Raw genomic sequence first — 26,917 nt, 5'->3', positions numbered from 1 at the left:
AGTTCTTTCAGATTGCATGGGAATCATGAGTGAACAGCCCTTCACAAGTCCAGCCACAAACTGTAAATTGGATTGAGGTCTGGACTCTGACTTGGCCACTCCAGGACATTAACTTTGTTGTTTTAAAGCCATTCCTGTGTAGCTTTATCTTTATGCTTGGGGACATTGTCATGCTGAAAAACAAATCTCCCAAGTCACAGTTCTTTTGCAGGCTGCATCAGGATTTCCCTGTATTTTGCTGTGTTCATTTCACCCTCTACCTTCACAAACCATCCAGGGCCTGCTGCAGTGAAGCATCCCCCCCAGCATGATGCAGCCACCACCGTGCTTCATGGAAGGGATGGTGTGATTTTGATGATGTGCAGTGTTTGACTTACATCAAACATAGGATTTAGACTGATGGCCAAAAAGCTCCATTCTGATTTCATCAGACTATAGAACCTTCCTCCAGCTGCCACATGCCTTCTGATAAACTCTAGCGAAGATTTCATGGGAGTTTTTTTCAACAGTGGCTTTCTCTTTGCCACTCTCCCATAAAGCTGCAACTGGTGAAGCACCTGGGCAACAGTTGTATGTGCACTCTTTCCAATCTTAGTTGTTGTATGAACAGTTTCTCCTATCTCAGCTACTGAAACTTGTTGTCATAGTCTTTTGGTGGCCTCCCTCACTAGTCATCTTTTTGCACAGTCACTCAGAGTTTTTAAGGATAGCCTGCTCTACATCTGTGCCATATTCTTTCTACTTCTTGATGGTTGACTTAACTGTACTCCAAGGGATATTCAGTGACTTGGTAATCTATGTATATAAGCTATCTTATGCATTTATATGTATTGTGTGTTTTATCTCTAGTGTTTTTTTTTGTACTGCATTGGATCCGGAGTAAGAATTATTTTGTTCTCCTTTACACTTGTGTACAGGAAATAACTTTAAACAATCTTGAATGTTCGGTTTTGAATTTTTACCAAGATAGAAGTCTATGCTGCACACAGACCAAACCAGTGATGCATCCAGCCTGATTACTGCTTCCATCCGGCCCGCTACTTAGCAAGGAAAGACTGGTACTCTCCTCTGTCTTATCTCAGCTTGTCTAGAGTAACCTACCAATGCTTGCTCTATAACTGGTATTGGCATGGCCCTCCCTGCAAATGTATTGAGAGCAAGTAAATGCAAGACCAATGTTCCTGACCTTTAAACTAGCCGATGAAACAGTTGATGAACAATCGGGATAGTTATGAATATCTCTGGTATTGACTAATACTGAAAAATTTTCAAAAGCTTTAAAATATTAATTGGACTACTAAAATATTTAAAGTTATTATAGTTATTACAAAAATAAAGAAATACTAGAAAGTAGATGAAATAATTAAATACATTCAAATCAACAATTACTTTGTCAATTGGATGGCACAGTTTGTAGAGCGGGTGCTTCAGTTCTGATCATGTGGAATTTGCACGTTCTCCTTGTGACACATGGGTTTCCACCCACATCCCAAAGATAGGAGTTTAAATGGATCTGTAAATAGTCTCTAGCATGTTGATGAGTAGACAAGAATGTGGGATTAGTATAAATGTATGACTGATGCTCAATGTGACCATCACCTCTGGTGGCATGTACTACACACTCACTACTCTCTGTGTAAAAAAAACGTACCCCTGACATCCCCTCTACTTTCCTCTAATCACCTTCAGAATCATGCTCCCTTCTATTAACCATTTCCACCCTGTGAAAAAGTTTCTGGCTGCCCATGCAATCTCTGCCTTTTATCATCTGGTATATACAGTGTCTACCAAGTCACCAATGAAATGTTTATTTTATCTTCCAGTGAAGTGCTTGGAGATGTCCTACTGCGTAAACATGCTTTGTAAATATCACTCCATGTTGTGATCATGATTGCCCCACCCAAGTCAGCTGTCTCTGGATACCTGTTCAATCTGTGCAGTTTGCTAGCTTCCTTTAGGATGTTGCCAGGGTGTGAAAGGATACCCCCCACCGCCAAACTAAATTTACCCTTTGTATTAAAGTGTTGAATCCACCACAGCCTCTTTTCTGCCTGAAGGGGGAAAGCTCATGTCTTAATATTTGCATACAGAGATCTAAGTGTTTGAATGCACAGAACATTCAACTTTACAAATTAACATTACGGAATTATATTTGTGCAATCAAACAATGAAAACATGATATTCTTAAAAGTGCTCCTGCGTAAATATTTATGGATATTTAGATAAAAGAATCCTCAGTGTTCAAATAATTACAAAGGCATTTAATGTTTAAATAAATTAAACAGAAGTTGTGTTTTTTATAAAGAGTTTTATTGTACTCAGTAAACAATGCAGGCAAATACTGCTAGTGTAAATGTTTTGTACCCAAATAAGAGAAACATACACTCAGAGGTCACTTTATTAGGTACACCTGTACATCTGCTTGTTAATGCAAATATCTAATCAGCCAATTGTGTGGCAGCAAGTCAATGCATAAAAGCATGAAGACATGGTCAAAAGGTCTATTTGCTTTTCAGACCAAAAATTAGAATGGGGAAGAAATGTAACGCAAGTGACTTTGGCTGTGGTGTGATTGTTGGTACCAGATGGTGTGGTTTGAGTATCTCAGAGTCTGCTGATCTTCTGTGATCTTCACACACACCTGTCTCTAGGGTGTGCAGAGATTGGTGCAAAAAACAAAAATACATCCAGTGAGTGGCAGTACTGCGGGCAACTTTGTGTTATTCACGAGAGAGCTCAGAGGAGAATGGCCAGACTGGTTCAAGTCGTCAGAAAACCACACATTACAACAGTGAAGTGCTGAAGGACATCTCTGAACATACAACACGTCAAACCTTAAAGTGGGTGGCTACAGCAGCAGAAGATCACACTGGGTTGCACTCCTGTACCTAATAAAGTAGTTACTAGGTGTATATTTCGCTTGGTTGTAGGAATGAAGAATTGAAAGCTGGTCCAATTCATTGATATAGTTCACCAATGTGACCCATCAACAATGAATTACATGATAAAGATGGATCTTGTTATTTGTGTTTATTTCTTGCAGACAAAATGGTCAATGAAGACAATATTGAATGCAATAAATCTGGAACATGATATACTGCAGTTTTTAAGGGGACTACTGTTTATAAGCCAGTGAAGGTCCAACATGAATTGCCCTGGTACATTTGGACATCTAGAAGCTCGTGAATCTCTGCAACTCTACCTAGATCATTAGAAATATTTAAAGTGCAGGTAGTTAAAATTGTGCAAAATCAGGGGATTGAGGGCTGTAGCAATCTGACACAAAGTTAAATCCAAAGGGTTTCTACAGTTACATTAATAGCAAAAGGGTAGTGAGGGATAAAATTAGTCTCTTAGAGAATCAGAGTGGACAGCAATGTGTTGAGCCAAAAGAGATGGGGGACATTTTGAATAATTTATTTTCTTCGGTATTCACTAAGGAGAAGGATATTGAATTGTGTGAGGTATGGAAACAAGTTGGGCAGTTATGGAGACTATGATGATTAAAGAAGGGGAAATCCTGGCACTTTTAAAGAATATAAAAGTGGATAAGACTCTGGGTCCTGACAGGATATTCCCTAGAATCTTGAGGGAAGTTAGTGTAGAAATAGCAGGGGCTCTGACAGAAATATTTCAAATGTCATTAGAAACGGGGATGGTGCCGGAGGATTGGTGTATTGCCCATGTGGTTCCATTGTTTAAAAAGGGTTCTAAGAGTAAACCTAGCAATTATCAGCCTGTAAGTTTGACGTCAGTGGTGGGTAAATTAATGGAAAGTGTTCTTAGAGATGGTATATATAATTATCTGGATAGACAGGATCTGATTAGGAACAGTCAACATTGATTTGTGTGTGGAAGGCATGTTTGACAAATCCTTTTGATTTTTTTGATGATGTTACTAGGAAAGTTGACGAGGGTCAAGCAGCGGATGTTGTCTATATGGACCAGTAAGGCCTTTGACAAGGTTCCACATGGAAGGTTAGTTAGCAAGGTTCAATCGTTAGGTATTAATATTGAAGTAGTAAAATGAATTCAACAGTGGCTGCATGGGGATGCCAGAGAGTAGTGGGTGGATAACTGTTTGTCAGGTTGGAGGCCGGTGACTAGTGGTGTGCCTCAGGGATCTGTACTGGGTCCATTGTTGTTTGTCATATACATTAATGATCTGGATGATGGGGTGGTAAATTGGATTAGTAAATATGCAGATGATACTAAGGTAGGTGGCGTTGTGGATAATGAAGTAGGTTTTCAAAGCTTGCAGAGAGATTTAGGCCAGTTAGAAGAGTGGGCTGAAAGATGGCAGATGGAGTTTAATGCTGATAAGAGTGAGGTGCTACATTTTGGTAGGACTAATCAAAATAGGACATGCATGGTAAATGGTAGGGCATTGAGGATTGCAGTAGAACAGAGTGATCTAGGAATAATGGTGCATAGCTCCCTGAAGGTGGAATCTCATGTGGATAGGGTGGTGAAGAAAGCTTTTGGTATGCTGGCCTTTATAAATTAGAGCATTGAGTATAGGAGTTGGGATGTAATGTTAAAATTGTACAAGGCATTGGTGAGGCCGAATTTGGAGTATTGTGTACAGTTCTGGTCACTGAATTATAGGAAAGATGTCAACAAAATAGAGAGAGTACAGAGGAGATTTACTAGAAGGTTACCTGGGTTTCAACACCTAAGTTACAGAGAAAGATTTAACAAGTTAGGTCTTTATTCTTTGGAGTGTAAAAGGTTGAGGGGGGACTTGATAGAGGTATTTAAAATTATGAGGGGGATAGATAGAATTGACGTGGATAGCCTTTTTCCATTGAGACTAGGGGAGATTCAAACAGTGGGACATGAGTTGGGAGTTAGGGGGCAAAAGTTTAGGGGTAACATGAGGGGGAACTTCTTTACTCAGAGAGTGGTAGCTGTGTAGAACAAACTTCCAGTAGAAGTGGTAGAGGCCAGTTCGGTATTGTCATTTAAAGTAAAATTGGATAGGTATATGGACAGGAAAGGAATGGAGGGCTATGGGCTGAGTGCAGATCGGTGGGACTAGGTGAGAATGAGCATTCGGCACGGACTAGAAGGGCCAAGATGGCCTGTTTTCATGCTGTAATTGTTATATGGTTATATGGTTATAAAGGAGGATCTGAGAGCAGGCTGGATCTGCCTTGTTTATTTTGAATGACAAGGCAAGCTTGAAGGGCCAGTTTGCCTTCCCCTCCTTCTATATTCTTGCATTGTTGCGACGAGTTGGAGGTCAGGTGTCATAGAAACATAGAAACATAGAAAACTTTCAGCACAATACAGGCCCTTCGGCCCACAAAGTTGTGCCAAACATATGCCTACATTAGAAATTATTAGGCTTACCCATAGTCCTCTATTTTACTAAGCTCCATGTACCTATCTAAAAGTCTCTTAAAAGACCCTATCATATCCGCCTCCAGCACCATTGCCCGCAGCCCATTCCACGCACTTACCTCTCTCTGAGTAAAAAAACTTAACCCTGATATCTCCTCTGTACCTACTCCCCAGCACCTTAAATCTGCGTCCTCTTGTGGCAACCATTTCAGCCCTGGGAAAAAGCCTCTGACTATCCACACGATCAATGCCTCTCATCATCTTATACATCTCTATAAGGTCACCTTTCATCCTCCTTCACTCTAAGGAGAGAAGGCCGAGTTCACTCAGCCGATTCTCATAAGGCATGCTCCCCAATCTGGGCAACATCCTTGTAAATCTCCTCTGCACCCTTTCTATGGTTTCCACATCCTTCCTGTAGAGAGGTGACCAGAACAGAGCACAGCCCTCCAAGTGGGGTCTGACCAGGTCCTATATAGCTGAAACATTACCTCTCTGCTCCTAAATTCAATTCCACGATTGATGAAGGCCAATGCACCATATGCTTTCCTAACCACATAGAAACATAGAAACAAAAAGAGTCAACCTGCGCAGCTGCTTTGAGCATCCCATGGACTCAGACCTCAAGATCCCTCTGATCCTCCACACTGCCAAGAGTCTTACCATTAATAGTATATTCTGCCATCATATTTGACCTACCAAAATGAACCACTTCACACTTATTATGAGTTGAACTCCATCTGCCTCTTCTCAGCTCGGTTTTGCATCCTAACAAAACTGACAGCCCTCTACACTATCCACAACACTGCCAACCTTTGTGTATTCAGCAAACTTACTAACCCATCCCTCCACTTCCTCATCCAGGTCATTTATAAAAATTATGAAGAGTAAGGGTCCCAGAACGGATCCCTGAGGCACTGCACCGGTGACCAACCTCCGTGTAGAATTTGACTCGTCTACAACCAATCTTTGCCTTCTGTGGGCAAACCAGTTCTGGATCCACAAAGCAAAGTCCCCTTGGATCCCATGCCTCCTTACTTTCTCAATAAGCCTTGCATGGGGTACCTTATCAAATGCCTTGCTGAAATCCATATACACTACATCTACTACTCTTCCTTCATCAATGTGTTTCATCACATCCTCAAAAAATTCAATCAGGCTTGTAAGGCACGACCTGCCCTTTACAAAGCCATGCTGACTACTCCTAATCATATTATACCTCTCCAAATGTTCATAAATCCTGCCTCTCAGGATCTTCTCCATCAACTTACCAACCACTGAGGTAAGACTCACTGGTCTATAATTTCCTGAGCTCTCTCTACTCCCTTTCTTAAATAAAGGAACAACATCTGCAACCCTCCAATCATCTGGAACCTCTCTGTCCCCATTGATGATGCAAAGATCATCATCAGAGGCCCAGCAATCTCCTCCCTCGCTTCCCACCGTAGCCTGGAGCACATTTTGTCCAGTCCCCGTGACTTATCCAATTTGATGCTTTTGAAAAGCTCCAGCACATCCTCTTTCTTAATATCTACATGCTCAAGCTTTTCAGTCTGCTGCAAGTCATCACTCCAATCACCAAGATCCTTTTCCATGGTGAATGCTGAAGTAAAGTATTCATTAAGTACCTCTGCTATTTCCTCCAGTTCCATACACACTTTCCCACTGTCACACTTGATAGGTCCTATCCTTTCATGTCTTATCCTCTTGCTCTTCACATATTTGTAGAATGCCTTGGGGTTTTTCTTAATTCTGCCGGCCAAGGCCTTCTCATGGCTCCTTCTGGCTCTCCTAATTTCCTTCTTAAGCTCCTTCCTAGTAGCCTTATAATCTTCTAGATCTCTAACATTACCTAGCTCTCTGAACCTTTTGTAAGCTTTTCTTTTCTTCTTGACTAGATTTATTACAGCCTTTGTACACCACGTACAACACACTGGAGGAACTCAGCCGGTCGGGCAGCATCCGTGGAAACAAGCAGTCAACTTTTCGGGCCAAAACCCTTTGTCAGGACTGAAGAGGGAGGGGGCAGGGGCTCTATAAAGAAGATGGGAGGAGGGTGGGAAGGAGAAGGCTGGTAGGTGCCAGGTGAAAAAACCTGTAAGGGGAAAGTTCAAGGGGTGGGGGAGGGGATGCAGGGAAGGGATGGGCAGGAAAGGTGAAGAAGGAATGTAAGGGGAAAGAACTCTGGGTAGTAGAAGAAGGTGGAATCATGAGAGAGGTGATAGGCAGCTGGAGGAGGAGGCAGAGTGAAATTGGGATGGGGTAAGGGAAGGGGAGAGAATTACCAGAAGTTGGAGATTTCTATCTCTCTCCAACACTATTGTAAAGGAGATAGAATTATGATCACTATCTCCAAAATGCTCTCCCACTGAGAGATCTGACACCTGACCAGGTTCTTCTCCCAATACCAAATCAAGTACCGCCTCTCCTCTTGTAGGCTTATCTACATACGGTGTCAAGAAACCTTTCTGAACACACTTAACAAACTTCACCCCATCTAAATCCCTTGCTCTAGGGAGATGCCAATCGATATTTGGGAAATTAAAATCTCCCATTATGACACCTCTATTATTATTACATTTTTCCTGGATCTGTTTCCCTATCTGCTCCTCAATATCCCTGTTACTATTGGGCGGCCTATAAAAAACACCCAGTAAAGTTATTAACCCCTTCCTGTTCCTAAACTCCACCCACAGAGACTCTGTAGACAATCCCTCCATGACATCCACCTTTTCTTCAGCCATGATAGTATCTCTGATCAATAGTGCCACGCCCCCACCTCTTTTGCCTCCTTCCCTGACCTTTCTGAAACATCTAAAACCCAGCACTTGAAATAACCATTCCTGTCCCTGAGCCATCCAAGTCTCTGTAAAGGCTACCACATCATATCTCCAAGTATTGATCCACGCTTTAAGCTCATTCGCTTTGTTCACAACACTCCTTGCGTTAAAATAGACACATCTCAAACCTTCGATCTGAGTGCGTCCCTGCTGTATCACCTGCCTATCCTCCCTCTCACACTGTCTACAAGCTTTCTCTATTTGTGAGCCAACCTCCTCTTCCCCAGTCTCTTCAGTTCCGCTCTCACCCCCCCCCCAACAATACTAGTTTAAACTCTCCCCAGTAGCCTTAGCAAATCTCCCAACCAGTATATTAGTCCCCTGGAATTCAAGTGCAACCAGTCCTTTTTGTACAGGTCACACCTGCCCCAAAAGAGATCCCAATGATCCAGAAATCTGAATCCCTGCTCCCTGCTCCAATCCCTCAGCCACACATTTATCCTCCACCTCATTCTATTCCTATTCTCACTGTCGCATGGCACAGGCAGTAATCCCGAGATTACTACCTTTGCAGTCCTGCTTCTCAACTTCCTTCCTAACTCCCTGTAGTCTTTTTTCAGGACCTCTCCCCTTTTCCTACCTATGTCATTGATACCAATATGTACCACGACCTCTGGCTGTTCTCCCTCCCACCGCAGAATATCTTGGACATGATCCAAAACATCCTGGACCCTGGCACCAGGGAGGCAAATTACCATCCGAGTTTCTTTCCTGCATACATAGTTAGGGGGCCTGTCTGACCCCCTAACTATAGAGTCCTCTATCTCTACTTCCTTCATCTTCCCTTCCCTACCCTTCTGAGCCACAGGGACAGACTCTGTTGCAGTGTACAGTGCTCAGGTGTCAATGTACCTGACTGTGTGCTTTGCAGCTGGATGCTGTACACGTCATGTTGTCAGTGTTATCTTTATTTGCATAGTTTGGCTGCTTTTTCACATTAGTTGTTTGTCAGTCTTGTTTATTTTATTTTATTTATTGAGATACAGTGCGGAATATGCCCTTTCTGGCTCTTCAAGCCGTGCCACTGATAACCCGATAACCACTGATTTAATCCTGGCCTAATCACAGGAAAATTCACAATGACTAATTAACCTATCAAACAGTAACTCTTTAGACTGTGGGAGGAAACCAGAGCACCAGAGAAAACCCACACAGTCACAGGAAGAGAGTACAAACTCCATGGATTTTTAAAATATAAATTCTATTGTATTCTTGGAAAATTTTTCTTGTAAAAGCCTGCAGAAAATGAATCTCAAGACAGTACAGTACATAGAATCTTTGAACTTATCATTCAAATGTAGAATTGTGAACAAAGGTAAGTACTTGACTTATTTTACTGTCATGTTTATTAAGAATTTTAAAATATTTCAATGCTTTTTATTTGGTTTATATTTTTATATTGTTTATTTGTTTCAATTAATAGTATTTTGAATAGTATTTAAATATCTATTGACAATTGGCAACAATTAAGAATACTTCAAGAGCCTGTGTTTGCAGCAAATTATCAAAGACCAACAGGGCGTTCTGGAAGTGCTGCAGCAGGCTGGGCTGGAGAGGCCTCAACACACATGATGTCCACTCCACTTCAACGATAACGCTTAGAACTACAGGAGCAGTTGCCACAGCCCTCTACCTCTTTGCTTGGCAGGGACTGTCTGCAGCAAGTCTGATCTGAATTTGTAGCTGCAAAGTGGTTATACTGCAGCTGTCTCTGGTTCTGCAGTTTCTGTAACCTGTGCAGCTTGAAAATGTCTCTGAAGTCAGCTGAAAGATAAGAGCTTAATTTCATCATGAACTAACAAGCAGCTAATTACCACCGTTGGGACTATAGAGGTGGTACCATGTTGGCGTAGCAGTTAGCGCAATGCTATTATAGCTTACGGTGTCAAAGTTTGGAGTTAATTTCCAATGTCATCTGTAGGAAGTCTGTACGTCCTCTCCGTGGAGTGCGTGTGTTAATTCTGAGTGCTCTAGTTTCCTCCCACAGTCCAAAGACATACCAGGTAGTAGATTAGCTAGTTGTCCTGCTAGGGTTAAATCAGTGGGGTGCTGGGCAGGGCAGCTCAAGGGCCAGAAGAGCCTATTCTGTGCTCAATAAATTAAATAAATAAATAACATGAAATAAAATTAAAAATACAGCAACAAGTCATTGAGAGTTCAAGCTGGGAATGTTGGGAATGATCCCAGGGGAAATGAGTCACAACTAAAAATATTCATTCATTTTCTTTCTCTTTGAAAAATGCCAGATGTTTGCTGATGTTTCTGCAGTGTGTGTTTGTAGAGTTCATTCTCAAAATCGCTCAATGTTGGAAAATGCATCTTGGGTCAATGATTCCTGCTGGGCCAGCTAATGTTTACTTGAGATCTTACTGTGTCCAAACTTGATAGAACACAAGACTTAAGGTGTTGCCTGCTGGAGAATTTGCCTAACACAACTAATAAAAAAGAAAGCAGCAAATAATTTGCTAGTGCAACTCTATGGTTCAGCAGCATCTGTGCAGTTCTTCCGACAGATTGTTACTCCATGTTCCAGCATCTGCAGTCCAGCATGTTTCCTAATTAGCAAAAAGCCCTTTTCTTCATGTGGATATGGAGGGGATTTTACTGGGAAATGAGACAGGCAGAGCCAAGGAGGGGCAGGGTGGTGTAATTAAAACTTTAAGAATTAGATGAGGGCTTTGGGAAGAAGAATGAGACTGGTTGATGGCCAACTAAGAAGGAGAAAGGAAAGGTTGTGGGAATAGTATTAGACTGAAGTTGAAGAATTATTTATTATTGAGATAGAGTGTGGAATAGGCCCTTCCAGCCCTTAGAGCTGCGTTGCCAAGCTATCCCTGATTCAACCCGAGCCTAATCATGGGAGAACTTACAATGACCAATTAACTTACAACTTTAGGCTGTGGAAGGAAGCCAGAGCACCCAGAGAAAACTCACGCATTTCACATTCTTTCAGATGACATCAGAATTGTGCTCTGCCACCCCGAGCCATAATAGCATCTCGCTAACTGTGTTGCTGCTGTGGCACCTGAGATCAAGGCTAGGAGGGACTTGGGAGAACAAGCATAGGGGATAAGTTTTAACAAATTGGACCAACTGAATTGGGTTCCTTGAGCCAGACTGGAACTTGATCCTGTGCAGCCCCTTTAACTTTTAAGGTTTATGGTTGGCCTTCCTTGAAGGATAGGTGTTCTCTCATACACTGGAACTTATTTCTAAGTACTTCTGGATTATAATTCAGACCAACAGATCAATAATCAAAGCTTATGATCTGAGTCCACACATTTACGTTTTGTGTTGTTATTACCCAAACACGGCTTGTTGAAGAGAGAGCAGCTACAACCTCACTGTATTACTTTCTTATTAGGCGCTGGGGAGGTGGTGACCCTGGTGTATCCAATCAGAAGTCTCCTACCACTATCCTCCTGACGCCCGACGGGAAGTACCACAGTTTTGGTTATGCAGCCAGAGACTTTTACCATGATCTGGATCCAAATGATTCAAAACAATGGCTCTACTTTGAGAAGTTCAAAATGAAGCTCCATACAACCAGTGTAAGTTTGTTAACTTCACTTCAATCAGTTTGAGTCAAATCGAGTTTATTGTTGTGTGCACAAGTAAGGCAAGATACAGGTACTGTAACAACATTGTCTACAGCAGCATTACAAGCACAAGGTTATAATTTAATGTATAATTTTGCTTTATTACTGATGCATTATCCTTTAAAAGGTGAAATTATTAGTCTTTGGGACTGCTGTTGTTTGGACAGATGTGCAGTAACGTAGATAACCTAATAGTTCGTAATGGTCTCCTTTCCTACTGAAGATATGGGGTAATGACCTCCTTCACTACTGAAGACATGGGGTAATGACCTCCTTCACTACTGAAGGCATGGGGTAATGACCTCCTTCGCTACTGTAGACATGGGGTAATGACCTCCTTCACTATTGACATGGGGTAATGACCTCCTTTCCTACTGAAGGCATGGGGTAATGACCTCCTTCGCTACTGAAGACATGGGGTAATGACCTCCTTCACTACTGAAGGCATGGGGTAATGACCTCCTTCACTACTGAAGACATGGGGTAATGACCTCCTTCGCTACTGAAGGCATGGGGTAATGACCTTTCCTACTGTAGACATGGGGTAATGACCTCCTTCACTATTGACATGGGGTAATGACCTCCTTCGCTACTGAAGACATGGGGTAATGACCTCCTTCGCTACTGAAGGCATGGGGTAATGACCTCCTTTCCTACTGAAGACATGGGGTAATGACCTCCTTTCCTACTGAAGACATGGGGTAATGACCTCCTTCGCTACTGAAGGCATGGGGTAATGACCTCCTTCGCTACTGAAGACATGGGGTAATGACCTCCTTCACTACTGAAGGCATGGGGTAATGACCTCCTTCACTACTGAAGGCATGGGATAATGACCTCCTTCGTTACTGAAGACATGGGGTAATGACCTCCTTTCCTACTGAAGACATGGGGTAATGACCTCCTTTCCTACTGAAGGCATGGGGTAATGACCTCCTTTCCTACTGAAGACATGGGGTAATGACCTCCTTCACTATTGACATGGGGTAATGACCTCCTTTCCTACTGAAGACATGGGGTAATGACCTCCTTCGCTACTGAAGGCATGGGGTAATGACCTCCTTTCCTACTGTAGACATGGGGTAATGACCACCTTCGCTACTGAAGGCATGGGGTAATGACCTCCTTTCCTACTGAAGACATGGGGTAATGACCTCCTTTCCTACTGAAGACATGGGGTAATGACCTCCTTCGCTACTGAAGGCATGGGGTAATGACCTTTCCTACTGTAGACATGGGGTAATGACCTCCTTCACTATTGACATGGGGTAATGACCTCCTTCGCTACTGAAGACATGGGGTAATGACCTCCTTCGCTACTGAAGGCATGGGGTAATGACCTCCTTTCCTACTGAAGACATGGGGTAATGACCTCCTTTCCTACTGAAGACATGGGGTAATGACCTCCTTCGCTACTGAAGGCATGGGGTAATGACCTCCTTCGCTACTGAAGACATGGGGTAATGACCTCCTTCACTACTGAAGGCATGGGGTAATGACCTCCTTCACTACTGAAGGCATGGGATAATGACCTCCTTCGTTACTGAAGACATGGGGTAATGACCTCCTTTCCTACTGAAGACATGGGGTAATGACCTCCTTTCCTACTGAAGGCATGGGGTAATGACCTCCTTTCCTACTGAAGACATGGGGTAATGACCTCCTTCACTATTGACATGGGGTAATGACCTCCTTTCCTACTGAAGACATGGGGTAATGACCTCCTTCGCTACTGAAGGCATGGGGTAATGACCTCCTTTCCTACTGTAGACATGGGGTAATGACCTCCTTCACTATTGACATGGGGTAATGACCTCCTTCGCTACTGAAGACATGGGGTAATGACCTCCTTCGCTACTGAAGGCATGGGGTAATGACCTCCTTTCCTACTGAAGACATGGGGTAATGACCTCCTTTCCTACTGAAGACATGGGGTAATGACCTCCTTCGCTACTGTAGACATGGGGTAATGACCTCCGGTAATGACCTCCTTCACTACTGAAGACATGGGGTAATGACCTCCTTTCCTACTGAAGACATGGGGTAATGACCTCCTTCGCTACTGAAGACATGGGGTAATGACCTCCTTTCCTACTGTAGACATGGGGTAATGACCTCCTTCACTATTGACATGGGGTAATGACCTCCTTCGCTACTGAAGACATGGGGTAATGACCTCCTTTCCTACTGTAGACATGGGGTAATGACCTCCTTCACTATTGACATGGGGTAATGACCTCCTTCGCTACTGAAGTCATGGGGTAATGACCTCCTTCGCTACTGTAGACATGGGGTAATGACCTCCTTTCCTACTGAAGGCATGGGGTAATGACCTCCTTCACTATTGACATGGGGTAATGACCTCCTTCGCTACTGAAGGCATGGGGTAATGACCTCCGGTAATGACCTCCTTCACTACTGAAGGCATGGGGTAATGACCTCCTTTCCTACTGAAGGCATGGGGTAATGACCTCCTTTCCTACTGAAGACATGGGGTAATGACCTCCGGTAATGACCTCCTTCACTACTGAAGACATGGGGTAATGACCTCCTTTCCTACTGAAGACATGGGGTAATGACCTCCTTCGCTACTGAAGACATGGGGTAATGACCTCCTTTCCTACTGTAGACATGGGGTAATGACCTCCTTCACTATTGACATGGGGTAATGACCTCCTTCGCTACTGAAGACATGGGGTAATGACCTCCTTTCCTACTGTAGACATGGGGTAATGACCTCCTTCACTATTGACATGGGGTAATGACCTCCTTCGCTACTGAAGTCATGGGGTAATGACCTCCTTCGCTACTGTAGACATGGGGTAATGACCTCCTTCACTATTGACATGGGGTAATGACCTCCTTTCCTACTGAAGGCATGGGGTAATGACCTCCTTTCCTACTGAAGACATGGGGTAATGACCTCCTTCGCTACTGAAGGCATGGGGTAATGACCTCCTTTCCTACTGAAGACATGGGGTAATGACCTCCTTTCCTATTGAAGACATGGGGTAATGACCTCCGGTAATGACCTCCTTCACTACTGAAGACATGGGGTAATGACCTCCTTTCCTACTGAAGACATGGGGTAATGACCTCCTTCGCTACTGAAGACATGGGGTAATGACCTCCTTTCCTACTGTAGACATGGGGTAATGACCTCCTTCACTATTGACATGGGGTAATGACCTCCTTCGCTACTGAAGACATGGGGTAATGACCTCCTTTCCTACTGTAGACATGGGGTAATGACCTCCTTCACTATTGACATGGGGTAATGACCTCCTTCGCTACTGAAGTCATGGGGTAATGACCTCCTTCGCTACTGTAGACATGGGGTAATGACCTCCTTCACTATTGACATGGGGTAATGACCTCCTTCGCTACTGAAGTCATGGGGTAATGACCTCCTTCGCTACTGTAGACATGGGGTAATGACCTCCTTTCCTACTGAAGGCATGGGGTAATGACCTCCTTCACTATTGACATGGGGTAATGACCTCCTTCGCTACTGAAGGCATGGGGTAATGACCTCCTTTCCTACTGAAGGCATGGGGTAATGACCTCTTTCGCTACTGAAGACATGGGGTAATGACCTTCTTCACTACTGAAGGCATGGGGTAATGACCTCCTTTCCTACTGAAGGCATGGGGTAATGACCTACTTTCCTACTGAAGACATGGGGTAATGACCTCCTTCACTATTGACATGGGGTAATGACCTCCTTCGCTACTGAAGTCATGGGGTAATGACCTCCTTCGCTACTGTAGACATGGGGTAATGACCTCCTTCACTATTGACATGGGGTAATGACCTCCTTCGCTACTGAAGTCATGGGGTAATGACCTCCTTTCCTACTGAAGACATGGGGTAATGACCTCCTTTCCTACTGAAGACATGGGGTAATGACCTCCTTCGCTACTGAAGACATGGGGTAATGACCTCCTTTCCTACTGAAGTCATGGGGTAATGACCTTCTTCACTACTGAAGGCATGGGGTAATGACCTCCTTTCCTACTGAAGTCATGGGGTAATGACCTCCTTCACTACTGAAGGCATGGGATAATGACCTTCTTCACTACTGAAGGCATGGGGTAATGACCTTCTTCACTACTGAAGTCATGGGGTAATGACCTCCTTCGCTACTGAAGGCATGGGGTAATGACCTTCTTCACTACTGAAGGCATGGGGTAATGACCTCCTTCACTACTGAAGGCATGGGATAATGACCTTCTTCACTACTGAAGGCATGGGGTAATGACCTTCTTCACTACTGAAGGCATGGGGTAATGACCTTCTTCACTACTGAAGACATGGGGTAATGACCTTCTTCACTACTGAATGCATGGGGTAATGACCTCCTTCGCTACTGAAGGCATGGGGTAATGACCTCCTTCACTACTGAAGGCATGGGGTAATGACCTCCTTTCCTACTGAAGTCATGGGGTAATGACCTCCTTCGCTACTGAAGGCATGGGGTAATGACCTCCTTCACTACTGAAGACATGGGGTAATGACCTCCTTTCCTACTGAAGTTATGGGGTAATGACCTCCTTTCCTACTGAAGTCATGGGGTAATGACCCCCTTTGCTACTGAAGACATGGGGTAATGACCTTCTTCACTACTGAAGACATGGGGTAATGACCTCCTTCACTACTGAAGGCATGGGGTAATGACCTCCTTCACTATTGACATGGGGTAATGACCTCCTTCACTACTGAAGGCATGGGGTAATGACCTCCTTCACTATTGACATGGGGTAATGACCTCCTTTCCTACTGAAGACATGGGGTAATGACCTCCTTCACTACTGAAGGCATGGGGTAATGACCTCCTTCACTATTGACATGGGGTAATGACCTCCTTTCCTACTGAAGTCATGGGGTAATGACCTCCTTCACTACTGAAGGCATGGGGTAATGACCTTCTTCACTACTGAAGACATGGGGTAATGACCTCCTTCACTACTGAAGACATGGGGTAATGACCTTCTTCACTACTGAAGGCATTAAGCCCCTTGTGTCTCTTGTACCATCATTCTACAAGTGCAGATATCTCTCTATTATCTGGCCAAACCGGAAGCTCAGTACAGTTAGTCTCAGCAAGATAGCCATTTTGCCTGGTACATGGTATTGAATGATATGGAAATAAGAGAGGTTAAGAGAGTCAAATCTCTATAGCAATAATCTTACTGAAACCTGGAAAAGGCTCAAGATGTTGGATGGACACTCTAGTCCCTTGTTTCTCTGTACAAGATAACTATATATTTTTTTGTAAACTGAATACTTGTATCTTTATAAAAGTAAGAAAATTGGCCAAACCCCCAGCTTCAGGAGGGCAGTCCCACATCTATTTGAATATTGCTCTCTGATGCTGTCAAATGGGCTGAAACCCGTCTAATATTTGATGTACAGTATAATATCACTAGACCCCAAAACAGGAAGCAAAATGCTAATCTCAGTCTACTGGCCAGAGCTCAGTATAGAGCTTGCCTCTCAAAGATGAAAAATTCCAGTTGAAATAAATTAGCTTTTTGTCTCCATGCAGGTTGGTAAGTAAAATCTGAATAGTTAAAAAAAAAATCTCTAGGTTTAAACCAAATTCTGCCATTTTGTGTTGAGACATTTTGCACAAACTGTCTATAATATGGCATGGACCATACAAATCTGTAGAGCTTTACATTTACACCAAAACAGCTTTAAATTAAAGGGCAAAACATATCTTTGATGATGAAAATTGACATCTTTACTTGAGACTTATTTCTGGGCACATTGGACTCAAAGAAAATCTAAGTCCTTGACTGATTTAAAAATAACCTAGTTACCATACCAGTAAGTCTTCCAGTTCTGTGCTGAAGCTTAATATAATGGTTGACAACCTGTCATCTTTTCCATGGTTGTAATTAGGGAGGAGATGACCTTTCAGATCAAAGATATTCCCCAGTGGTTTGGTTGATCCAGCTTATTTTCCAAATTACTGCAAGCTAAAATTAGTCCCTTTGAAAGATTTCTATTCAAGTATTAGAGTTTACATTTTGTTTTGTATTATAATGGTGCCGGCCATATTAAACCTCTGGAACAGCTTTCTGCAAAAAGATGTCATAGTCTCAAAAATAATTTTTAAGTGCTTGCTTAAATCAAATACAACCTGAACACAATGAAGTCCTGATGTAGATAAGAATGGCGGAGGAGGTGGGATGCTGATAGGGACTGAATATATTTTCCATTTAGCTCCAACTCTGTTAAAAATATTTTATTTGAAATGGACCAAGTAGTTCCATGTAGTTCATTGTGGAACCCAGATGCCATAGCAACCATGCACTCATCATGAATTTCTTTGAGATAGACAATTGACATCCTATCTCATTTTGGGAAAACCATGACAATTTTCAGTTTGTTGCCATGTTTGAACATAAAGGGAGAGGACAGACTTAAAAGATGAACACAAAGTACTCTGCAGATGCTGGGGTCAAAACAACACGCACAACACGCTGGAGGAACTCCAGGTCAGGCAGCATTTGTGGAAACGAGCAGTCAACGTTTCGGGCCAAGACCCTTCGTCAGGACTGAAGAAGGAGGGGGCAGGGGCCCTATAAAGAAGATGGGGGGAGGGTGGGAAGGAGAAGGCTGGTAGGTGCCAGGTGAAAATCCAGTAAGGGGAAAGATCAAGGGGTGGGGGAGTGGAAGCAGGGAAGGGATGGACAGGAAAGGTGAAGAAGGAATGTAAGGGGAAAGCACTTTGGGTAGTAGAAGGAGATGGAACCATGAGGGAGGTGATAGGCAGCGGAGGAGGAGGTAGAGTGAAGCTGGGATGGTGAAGGAGGGGGAGGGAATTACTGGAGTTGGAGGATTCAATGTTCATGCCAAGGGGCTGGAGACTACCCAAACAGCATACAAGGTATTGCTCCTCCAACCTGAGTTTGGCCTCATCATGGCAGTAGAGGAGGCCATGTATAGACATATCCGAATGGGAATGTGAAGCAGAGTTGAAGTGGGTGGCAACCGGGAGATCCTGTCTGTTGTGGCAGACGGAGCGTAGGTGCTCGACGAAGCGGTCCCCCAATCTGCATTGGGTCTCACTGACAGAGTGGAGGCTGCACCGGGAGCACCGCATGCAATAGATGACCTCAAAAGATGACTCCAATAGATGAACAGGTTGACCCTCAATTTCCAATGAAAAATTGGACCAAAAACAAGTCCATAATGGGTTTATAGTCAGGGGGTGAGGCACAAAGCTATTCAATATTGGAGCCCTGTTCAATTGTTCAAAGTTCAAATTTCAAAATACATTTATTATCAAGCCATGTACAACCCCAAGAATCATCTTCTAGCAGGCAGCCACAAAACAAAGAAACACAATAGAATTCATGAAAATCCCCACACCATAAGGACAGTCATACATCCAAAATGTGAAAAATGTTTTCCCCACTAGTCGTGGGGTTTGTGCATGGTTGGGTACAATTATTGTGTATTTATATTCACTAAACTGTTATGGTCCGTGTATCTGTATATGATTATGCTCGGATGCTATTCAACAGACAAATCATGCGACTTGCCTTTTTTATATGAGTACCTTATCCTGTATAGCCATAACTCAAGAATCATTCAGCTTCAACATTAAATGAACAGTTATTTAGACCATAGGACATTTAAAGCAGAGACAGATAGGTTCTTGATTAGCCAGAGCATAAAAAGGTATGAGGTGAAAGCAGGGAAGTGGAGATGACTGAAAGAATTGGATCAGCCCATGAATGAATGGCAGAGCAGACTCGAGGGGCTGAATGGCTTACCAGTGCTCTTATATCTTATGGTCTTAAGACAGGAGTAGAATTTGGCCATTTGGCCCATCAAGTCTGCACTGCCATTCAATCATACTGATCCTTTTTCTTTCACCTCATCAACCCCATTTCCCGGCCTTCTCCCTGTAGCCTTTGATGCTGTGTCCAATCGAGAACCTATCAATCTCTGCCTTAAATACACCCACCAAACTGGCCTCCACAGCTGCCTGTGGAAATAAACTCCACAAATTCATCACCCTCTGGCTAAAGAAATTTCTCCACATCGTTGTTTTGAATGGATGCTCCTCTATCCTGAGCATGTGCCCTCTTGTCCTAGGCACACCACCATGGTAAACATTCTTCTCACATCTACTCTGACTAGGCCTTTCAACATTCAAAAGGCTTCAATGAGATTCACCCCTCATCCTTCTGAATTCCAGCGAGTAGAGACCCAAAACCTTCAAATGTTCCTTGTATGGTAACCCTTTCATTTCTGAAAAGCAAAAAGCTATTGTGGATGTTGAAGGACAGGATGACATTCTGAGAAGCCAAAATGACGAGATATGTGAAAAAGCAATACAGTTAATGGAGATTGAACAAGAAGTTTATGGCACACTGAGAAATCTTGTAGCACTCAACAAATGATGTCATGTCTAAAAATGTTGTACAGGAACTGGGATATTAATTTAACATAACCATTAAAAATAACTGAAAACTGTAAGTTTGGAACAAAGAGACATAAGAAGCATGATTCAAATAAGACCATAAGACATAGTAGCAAAATTAGGCCATTCAGCCCATCAGGTCTGCTTCACCATTCCATCATGGCTGATTTATTATCTCAACCCTGTTCTCTTGCCTTCTCCCTGTAACCTTTGACACCCTGACTAATCAGGAACCTATCAACCTCCACTTAAAATATATTCAATGACTTGGCCTTCACTGCTATTTATCACAATGAATTCCACAGATTCAATATCCTCTGGCTAAAGGAATTCCTCCTCAATTCTGTTCTAACTGGATGCTTCTCTATTCTGAGGCTCTACCCACTGGTCTGAGAGTTCCCAACTATAGAAAACATCCTCTCTATATCCACTCTATCTGGGCCCTAGGCCTTTCCATATTTGTTAAGTTTCAATAAGATCCACCCACCCTGCTATTCTTCTAAACTCCAGTGAGTACAGGCCCATAAACAGGAAACACTCCTCATGTGTTAACCCTTTAATTCCAGGAACCATTCTCATGATCCTCCTCTGGACCGTCTCCAATGCCAGTATATCCATTCTGAGGATATTGATTCATTAAGGGACATTTTTCATTGCATCCTTTCCCTCATCTACCCAATTCCATCCTTTATCATCAGTTTATGCTTCATCCTTATCCATTCTACTTAACATTTTTGAAATATTTAACTCCAAACCTTTGTTACTTTGCAGCCTTACCCATTAATTTTTATTTGTGTTATTAGCTCATCTGTCTTCTCCTTTGCCTAATTTCAAGTACAAAAAGCAAAGACATCGTGCTGCTACTTGAGGAAGAGGATGGGAAGTGTTACGTAATTCTAAACTGCGACCAAACCATGGGTTTAGAATTTAGACTGGAGCCAGGGGATTTTTGTCTGATGAATTCCCTTGTGATTGTAGGTCTTCAATTGGCCTTCAATCAATAAAGTTTGAAGTTTGGTTCAAAGATTGTAAAAAGCAGCCATTCAGCCCAAAGCTTATAGTGCATGAAACTGAACAAATATGCTCACAATGAGCTGAAAAATGCAGAGTTTTCTGGAAAGATGGAAATTTATGAGTTAGTTTCCACTAATATAATCTTGAAGCTGTGTCAACCTAAATCTTTCCAGTACAATTCTCACGTGTATCAGGTAAAGCATGGAAAAAGTTTTATTACCTTGTTGGCAAAAGGTTATTCGCATTAGGTGTGCCAAGATCAGCCTCATCAGTAACTCAAAACCTATAAAATCAAAGTGGAAGTAAACTACCCTCAATTGCAAAATTTTGCCAAAGACGAGGAGTGCCAAAAAGAGAGAAAATTAAGCGCCCAATGGATTTCAAAGCAGATAAAATCAATTCTAAAAACTTACTGTTCCACCTTTATCCATCGATATATGAGCTGCATCCTTTTTATAAACTGCTGAGACACTCACCTACCTCAATTAGAAGCTTCCTCCTCTGATATCATTAATGCCAGGGTGGCATTTAATTGCTGGTTGACCATGTTAATGCAGCTATTTCCATGGAGAAACAATGGAGAAGGATCTATTACAGACATGCAATGCATTCCTTCAGATCTCTCTCCAGTTGTTGAAGATAGAAAATTGCCCTTAAATATTTTTGAATACTTTGCACAGGATTAGTGTTGAGTGTAACCCTTGTAGAACTGTTGTTACACTTTATATAAGGTCTTAGAAATCTAATTCTTAAGAGCTGTGCTGAAATGTTGCAGATTAAAAGCAGCACTCAAAAAAGATTTCAGTAGTGATTTCCTCATAGGGACAGTAAGTTACTTTTAAGAAATTGCTTTTAAGCGGCCTGCTTTTAAATAGAGTGTCCTATGTGTGACCAGTGTTAATACTCTGTGAAGGTGTGGACAATTGTTACTCTATGAAACTAACGGTGAGTGGTGCATTTATTTCTTTTTCTGTCATCTAGGATCTGACAATTGATACAGAACTGGAAGCTACCAATGGGAAAAAGGTCAAAGCTATTGAAATTTTTGCTTTTGCACTGATGTTCTTCAAAGATCATGCCTTACAGGTGTGTTGGAAATAACAAAGGACATATATAAAGTTTCATTTTTAACCATGACATTCGTGAGATGTTTTTAATAGAAGTTCGCTTGTCACATATATTTTAAAGTTTGTGCTGTTCAGTACTATACTGGAGGATACTGGTAAACCATTTTCAAGTTCAAGTTTATCATTCATCCCTACACATGAATGCCGCTAAATGAAACAAAATTCTTGCAGACCAAGTTGCACAACACAGTACATATACTCACAAACATTAAGTCATATTATCACAAATAAATTAACAAACAATAAGGTGCATTGCAATACAGTATAATGCTACTGGCTCTTCATATGTCATGAGACCTGGGTGGTGGCAGGGACTTCAATAGGCTTACATCCTGGGGGAAGAAACTATTTCCCATCCAAACAGTTCTTGTCCTAATACTATGGTACCTGCAGCCTGATGGTGGGGAGCTGGGAAGGAGAGGTGTGTTCAAGGAGATTGTTGGGTGGATGGGAGGGTTCACTAACAATGTTAAGACCCATATGTACACTGCAGTCCTGATAAATAGCTCTGATGGGTGGAAGAGAGACCCCAATGATCCTCTCAACAGCCCTCACAATCCTTTGTAGAGACTTGCAATCAGATGCCTTACAATTTCCGTCCTAGACAGTGATGCAGCCGGTCAGCAATAGATCACAACAGTTTTAAAGCTTGATGTATCAGACAAAGAGATTTAGCAGCTCTTACGACTTCACTGAATGTCTAAGAAATCTGATACTTTCCACGAAAAAGTGCTTCCTTTCAAATTTGTTCAGTGATTTTCAGTTCTGAATAGATTCACATAATGTTACTCTTATTAGTAAAGCTTGGGTTCAGATTTCACGGTTTCCGTAGGCTCACTAACCCTCACAAATAACTATTTCTTCACTCTTTCATCTTCATAATTCTATTTCCCGGTAATTATCCCCACATAGCCAGTTGCCAAATGAAATGGATTCAAGATCAGAAGGCAAAATCGGTGTTTCAAGTTTCTGGGGTTGATAGTATGTTAAAACAAATCTATCCAGTATTTGCAAACTAATTCGTAAGCACCCTATGTATGTAAGATTAAACTTGTCATGTAAAAATTCTCAGCATTGAGTTCAGGTACATTGTCGTTCAGCTGTACACACGTATACTGGCAAACAAGACAAAGTTCCTCCAGGCCAAGGTGTGCAACATAATACTCACACACATAACATATACAGTCATATTACCACAAATAAGTCAACGAGTCATAAAGTTCATACACAAGTTAAAAAGTAAATGGTGTAACGCCACTGGTGCTTCATTCGTGATGAGACCTGGGTGGTGGCAGGGAGATCAGAAATATAATGACTTGGGGAAGAAGCTGTTGCCCATCCTAACAGTTCTTGTCATAATGCCACGATACCTCCTGCCTGATGGTAAGGGTTCAAAGAGATTGTTGGACAGATGGCAGGGATCATTGACAATGCTGACATCCCTGGGTATACAGCATTCCTGATAAGTATCTCTGATGGATGGAAGAGAGACCCCGATGATCATCTTAGCAGGCCACACAGTGGACAAATCCAAAGGAACGGCAGAGACGGATACATCTGGTAATATTAAACCAGGTAAGTGTGCAATTTTCAAACAAACAAATAACAGGAAAGCTGTCACTGATGTTGTTCTGTTTCCAGGAGCTGGGTGACCAAGCTGGTTCACCATTTGACAACTCGGAGGTCAGATGGGTCATTACCGTGCCAGCAATATGGAAGCAACCTGCAAAACAATTCATGAGACATGCCGCCTACAAAGTAAGTTAGATATGTATACTGCAAGCCTCAGAGGATAAGATCCAGGGCCCTCCGTTGGTTGGCAATGAATGTTGTGTCCTAGCTGACAAAGTTGATAGGCAAGTCAGGGCAGAACAGTATGAAGAGCAAGTAGTTGCCAATGCAGCAGCCTCTCCCTTTCCACTCATCAAAGGAACGGCAGAGACCGATACAGTCTGCTATCAGCAGTATCACCGGAGTTGCCAGTCAACGTAGGACTGCCTTAGGGACTCCAACTTCGCATTTTTCCTCAGGGTTTACTCCCAAAGCCTTCCCCATGAGTGGGTATAGCTGCAAAGCAGCAGAGGTTTGAGATCAGAGCTTTCCTTCTGCTAGATGGAGTGCCAAACACAGCTGATGAGCCCCATCTGCCCAAAGTGACTGGTTTTAACGTGCTAGCAACCCACTTTTACTCCTTCTCCTGTCAATAGAAATGGTTCCACCAGGCAGGGTAGCTAAGCCACACATTAAAAGCCACGAGCTGGACTTGATTGTCAGGAACTGTTTGAGACACACACCATTGGGGAGCATTTAATAGCCAGCAGGGACTTATCTCTACTAGCACCCCTGGCTTTGGCAGCCTAAAGGGACCAAAGGTTAAGATCACAAATAATCCAATAACACTCAGAATTGTTACAGTTTAGGTAAAATTATTGTAGGTTTCCAAAACAATGGTTGGGCTGCATTTGGAGTATTACTGGTTGTCAATTGGAAGGATGTGAATGTGCTGGTGTAAGTGCAAAGGTGAATCACCAAGATGTTGGCTGGATTGTTAACCTTTAGTTATGGGGAGAGATTGGACAGACAGAGCTTGATTTCCTTTGTGCAAAGAAGGCTAAGTGGTGACCTGATGTAAAGATATCTACAAAAGGCATTGATATACAGGCAAAGTTATACCTACACCCCTCATAAATGTACTCTATGCACTTCAGTTTCCACCCACATTTCAAAGACATGCGGTTAGGGTTCATAAGTTCAGGGCATGCGGTGTTGGCACCAGGAGCATGGTGACACTTGTGGACTGCCCAGCACTATCCTCGCTAATTTGAGGTTTCAATGTACATATGACAGTAAAGCTGATTTTTTTCTTTAAAAATATAATAGATACCCAAAATCATTTCCCAACATTAGGGCCATGGTAGGGACATCAAAAACAAGAGGGCAGAGATTTAAGATGAGAGGTAGATGTTTTAAAGGGAACCTAAGGGGCAAATTTTTAAGCAGAGTGGGGTTGATACCCGGAATACACTGACAGAGTAAATGGCAGAATGAGGTGAGGTACAAGTACTCATCGAAAAGGCATTTAAACAGGCAGAAATAGGCAATGTGTCGAAGGATACGGTTCTATTGCAGGTGGGAACTGTAGCTTTAATGTGTAATTGCAAAGTGTCCGTTATGGGCATATAGGAAGAGAGGCCTGTTTTTGAGCTGGAAGGAGGTCATTTGACTGATCAAAACTACTGACTCTACCAATCTGATTAGGCCCATGTGTGAGTTTATTCTCTGTAGTCCTGGCCTACATTTTTTTCCTGCAAATTAAAAGACTTTCAGAAAACTTGTAATGTTTCTGTTGCTAGTTCACCTGGTCTTATGTAGATTCTGCTCTGCAGATGAAGCTAAACTTGTGGATAGGCTGACAAATTATGCTCTGCAGAATACTAGATTAAAAGGTGATTTGATAGAGCTGAACAAGATAATGAAAGGCATAAATGGATAGCCGGAGACTTCTTCCCAGGGCAAAAAAGGCTAATGTGAGGGGTCATAATTTTAAGACGATTGAAGAGAAGTACAGAGGGAATGTCAAAGATTAGTCTTTTTACACAGAGAATGGAGGGTGTGTAGAACACCCTGCCAGGGGCGATGCTAGAGCCAGATATATTAGAGACATTTAAGAATCTCTTAGATAGGCACATGGATAACTGAAAAAAATGGAGGGCTATGTAGGAGGAAAGGGTTAGATTGATGTTGCTTAAAAGGTTGGTACACCAGTGTGGACTGAAAGGCATACATTGTGTTTTAAAGTTGTGTGTTCTATAAGAGTAGCCTGATTGGTAATTGTCAGTAGGTCCTGAAGAAGTTTGAAATACTTATTACTTTCCATAGATGCTGCCTGACCTGCTGAGTTCCTTCAGTATTTTATGTGTTTCTCTGGATTTCTGGCAACTGCAGAGATTTGTGCGTATATGAGAAACTGAAGGAAAAATGATTGAGAGTGAGGACCATCTCAGCCAGATGGAGGAGGGTGGTGGTGGAGGGGAATGGTTAGTTATTTTCTTATAGAAACATAGAAAATAAGGGCAGGAGTAGGCCATTCGGCCCTTCGAGCCTGCACCGCCATTCAGTATGATCATGGTTGATCATCCAACTCAGAACCCAGAATCTGAGAACTGAGAATCCAACTCAGGGGGCATGCTTTCTCTCCATGCCCCCGATCCCTTTAGCCACAAGGGCCATATCTAACTTCCTCTTAAATATAGCTAATAAACCAGCCTCAACTGTTTCTTGTGGCAGAGAATTCCACTGATTCACCACTCTCTGTGTGAAGAAGTTTTTCCTCATCTCGGTCCTAAAAGACTTCCTCATTATCCTTAAACTGTGACCCCTCGTTCTGGACTTCCTCAACATTGGAAACAATCTTCCTGCATTGAGCCTGTCCAATCCCTTTAGAATTTTAAAAGTTTCAATAAGATCCTCCCTCAATCTTCTAAATTCCAGTGAGTATAAGCCTAGTCGATCCAGTCTTTCTTCATATGAAAGTCCTGCCATCCCAGG

At 42.6% G+C, this 26,917-nt stretch overlaps 1 protein-coding gene across 2 annotated transcripts in view; it reads left to right on the top strand.

Annotated features, from left to right (window-relative positions):
• hspa12a (heat shock protein 12A) overlaps positions 1-26,917 on the top strand; it is a 115,428-nt gene that overhangs the window by 54,042 nt on the left and 34,469 nt on the right. For both annotated transcript variants that reach the window (XM_059947927.1, XM_059947925.1), the window contains exons 4-6: positions 11,551-11,737; positions 22,224-22,328; positions 24,011-24,127. In XM_059947927.1, coding sequence (XP_059803910.1) covers positions 11,551-11,737; positions 22,224-22,328; positions 24,011-24,127 — 409 coding nt within the window. The remainder of the gene's footprint in view (positions 1-11,550; positions 11,738-22,223; positions 22,329-24,010; positions 24,128-26,917) is intronic.

The sequence above is a fragment of the Hypanus sabinus genome, chromosome 22, assembly GCF_030144855.1.
Source record: "Hypanus sabinus isolate sHypSab1 chromosome 22, sHypSab1.hap1, whole genome shotgun sequence".
Lineage (NCBI taxonomy): Eukaryota > Metazoa > Chordata > Chondrichthyes > Myliobatiformes > Dasyatidae > Hypanus > Hypanus sabinus.
This window is presented reverse-complemented; position numbering and strand designations above follow the sequence as displayed.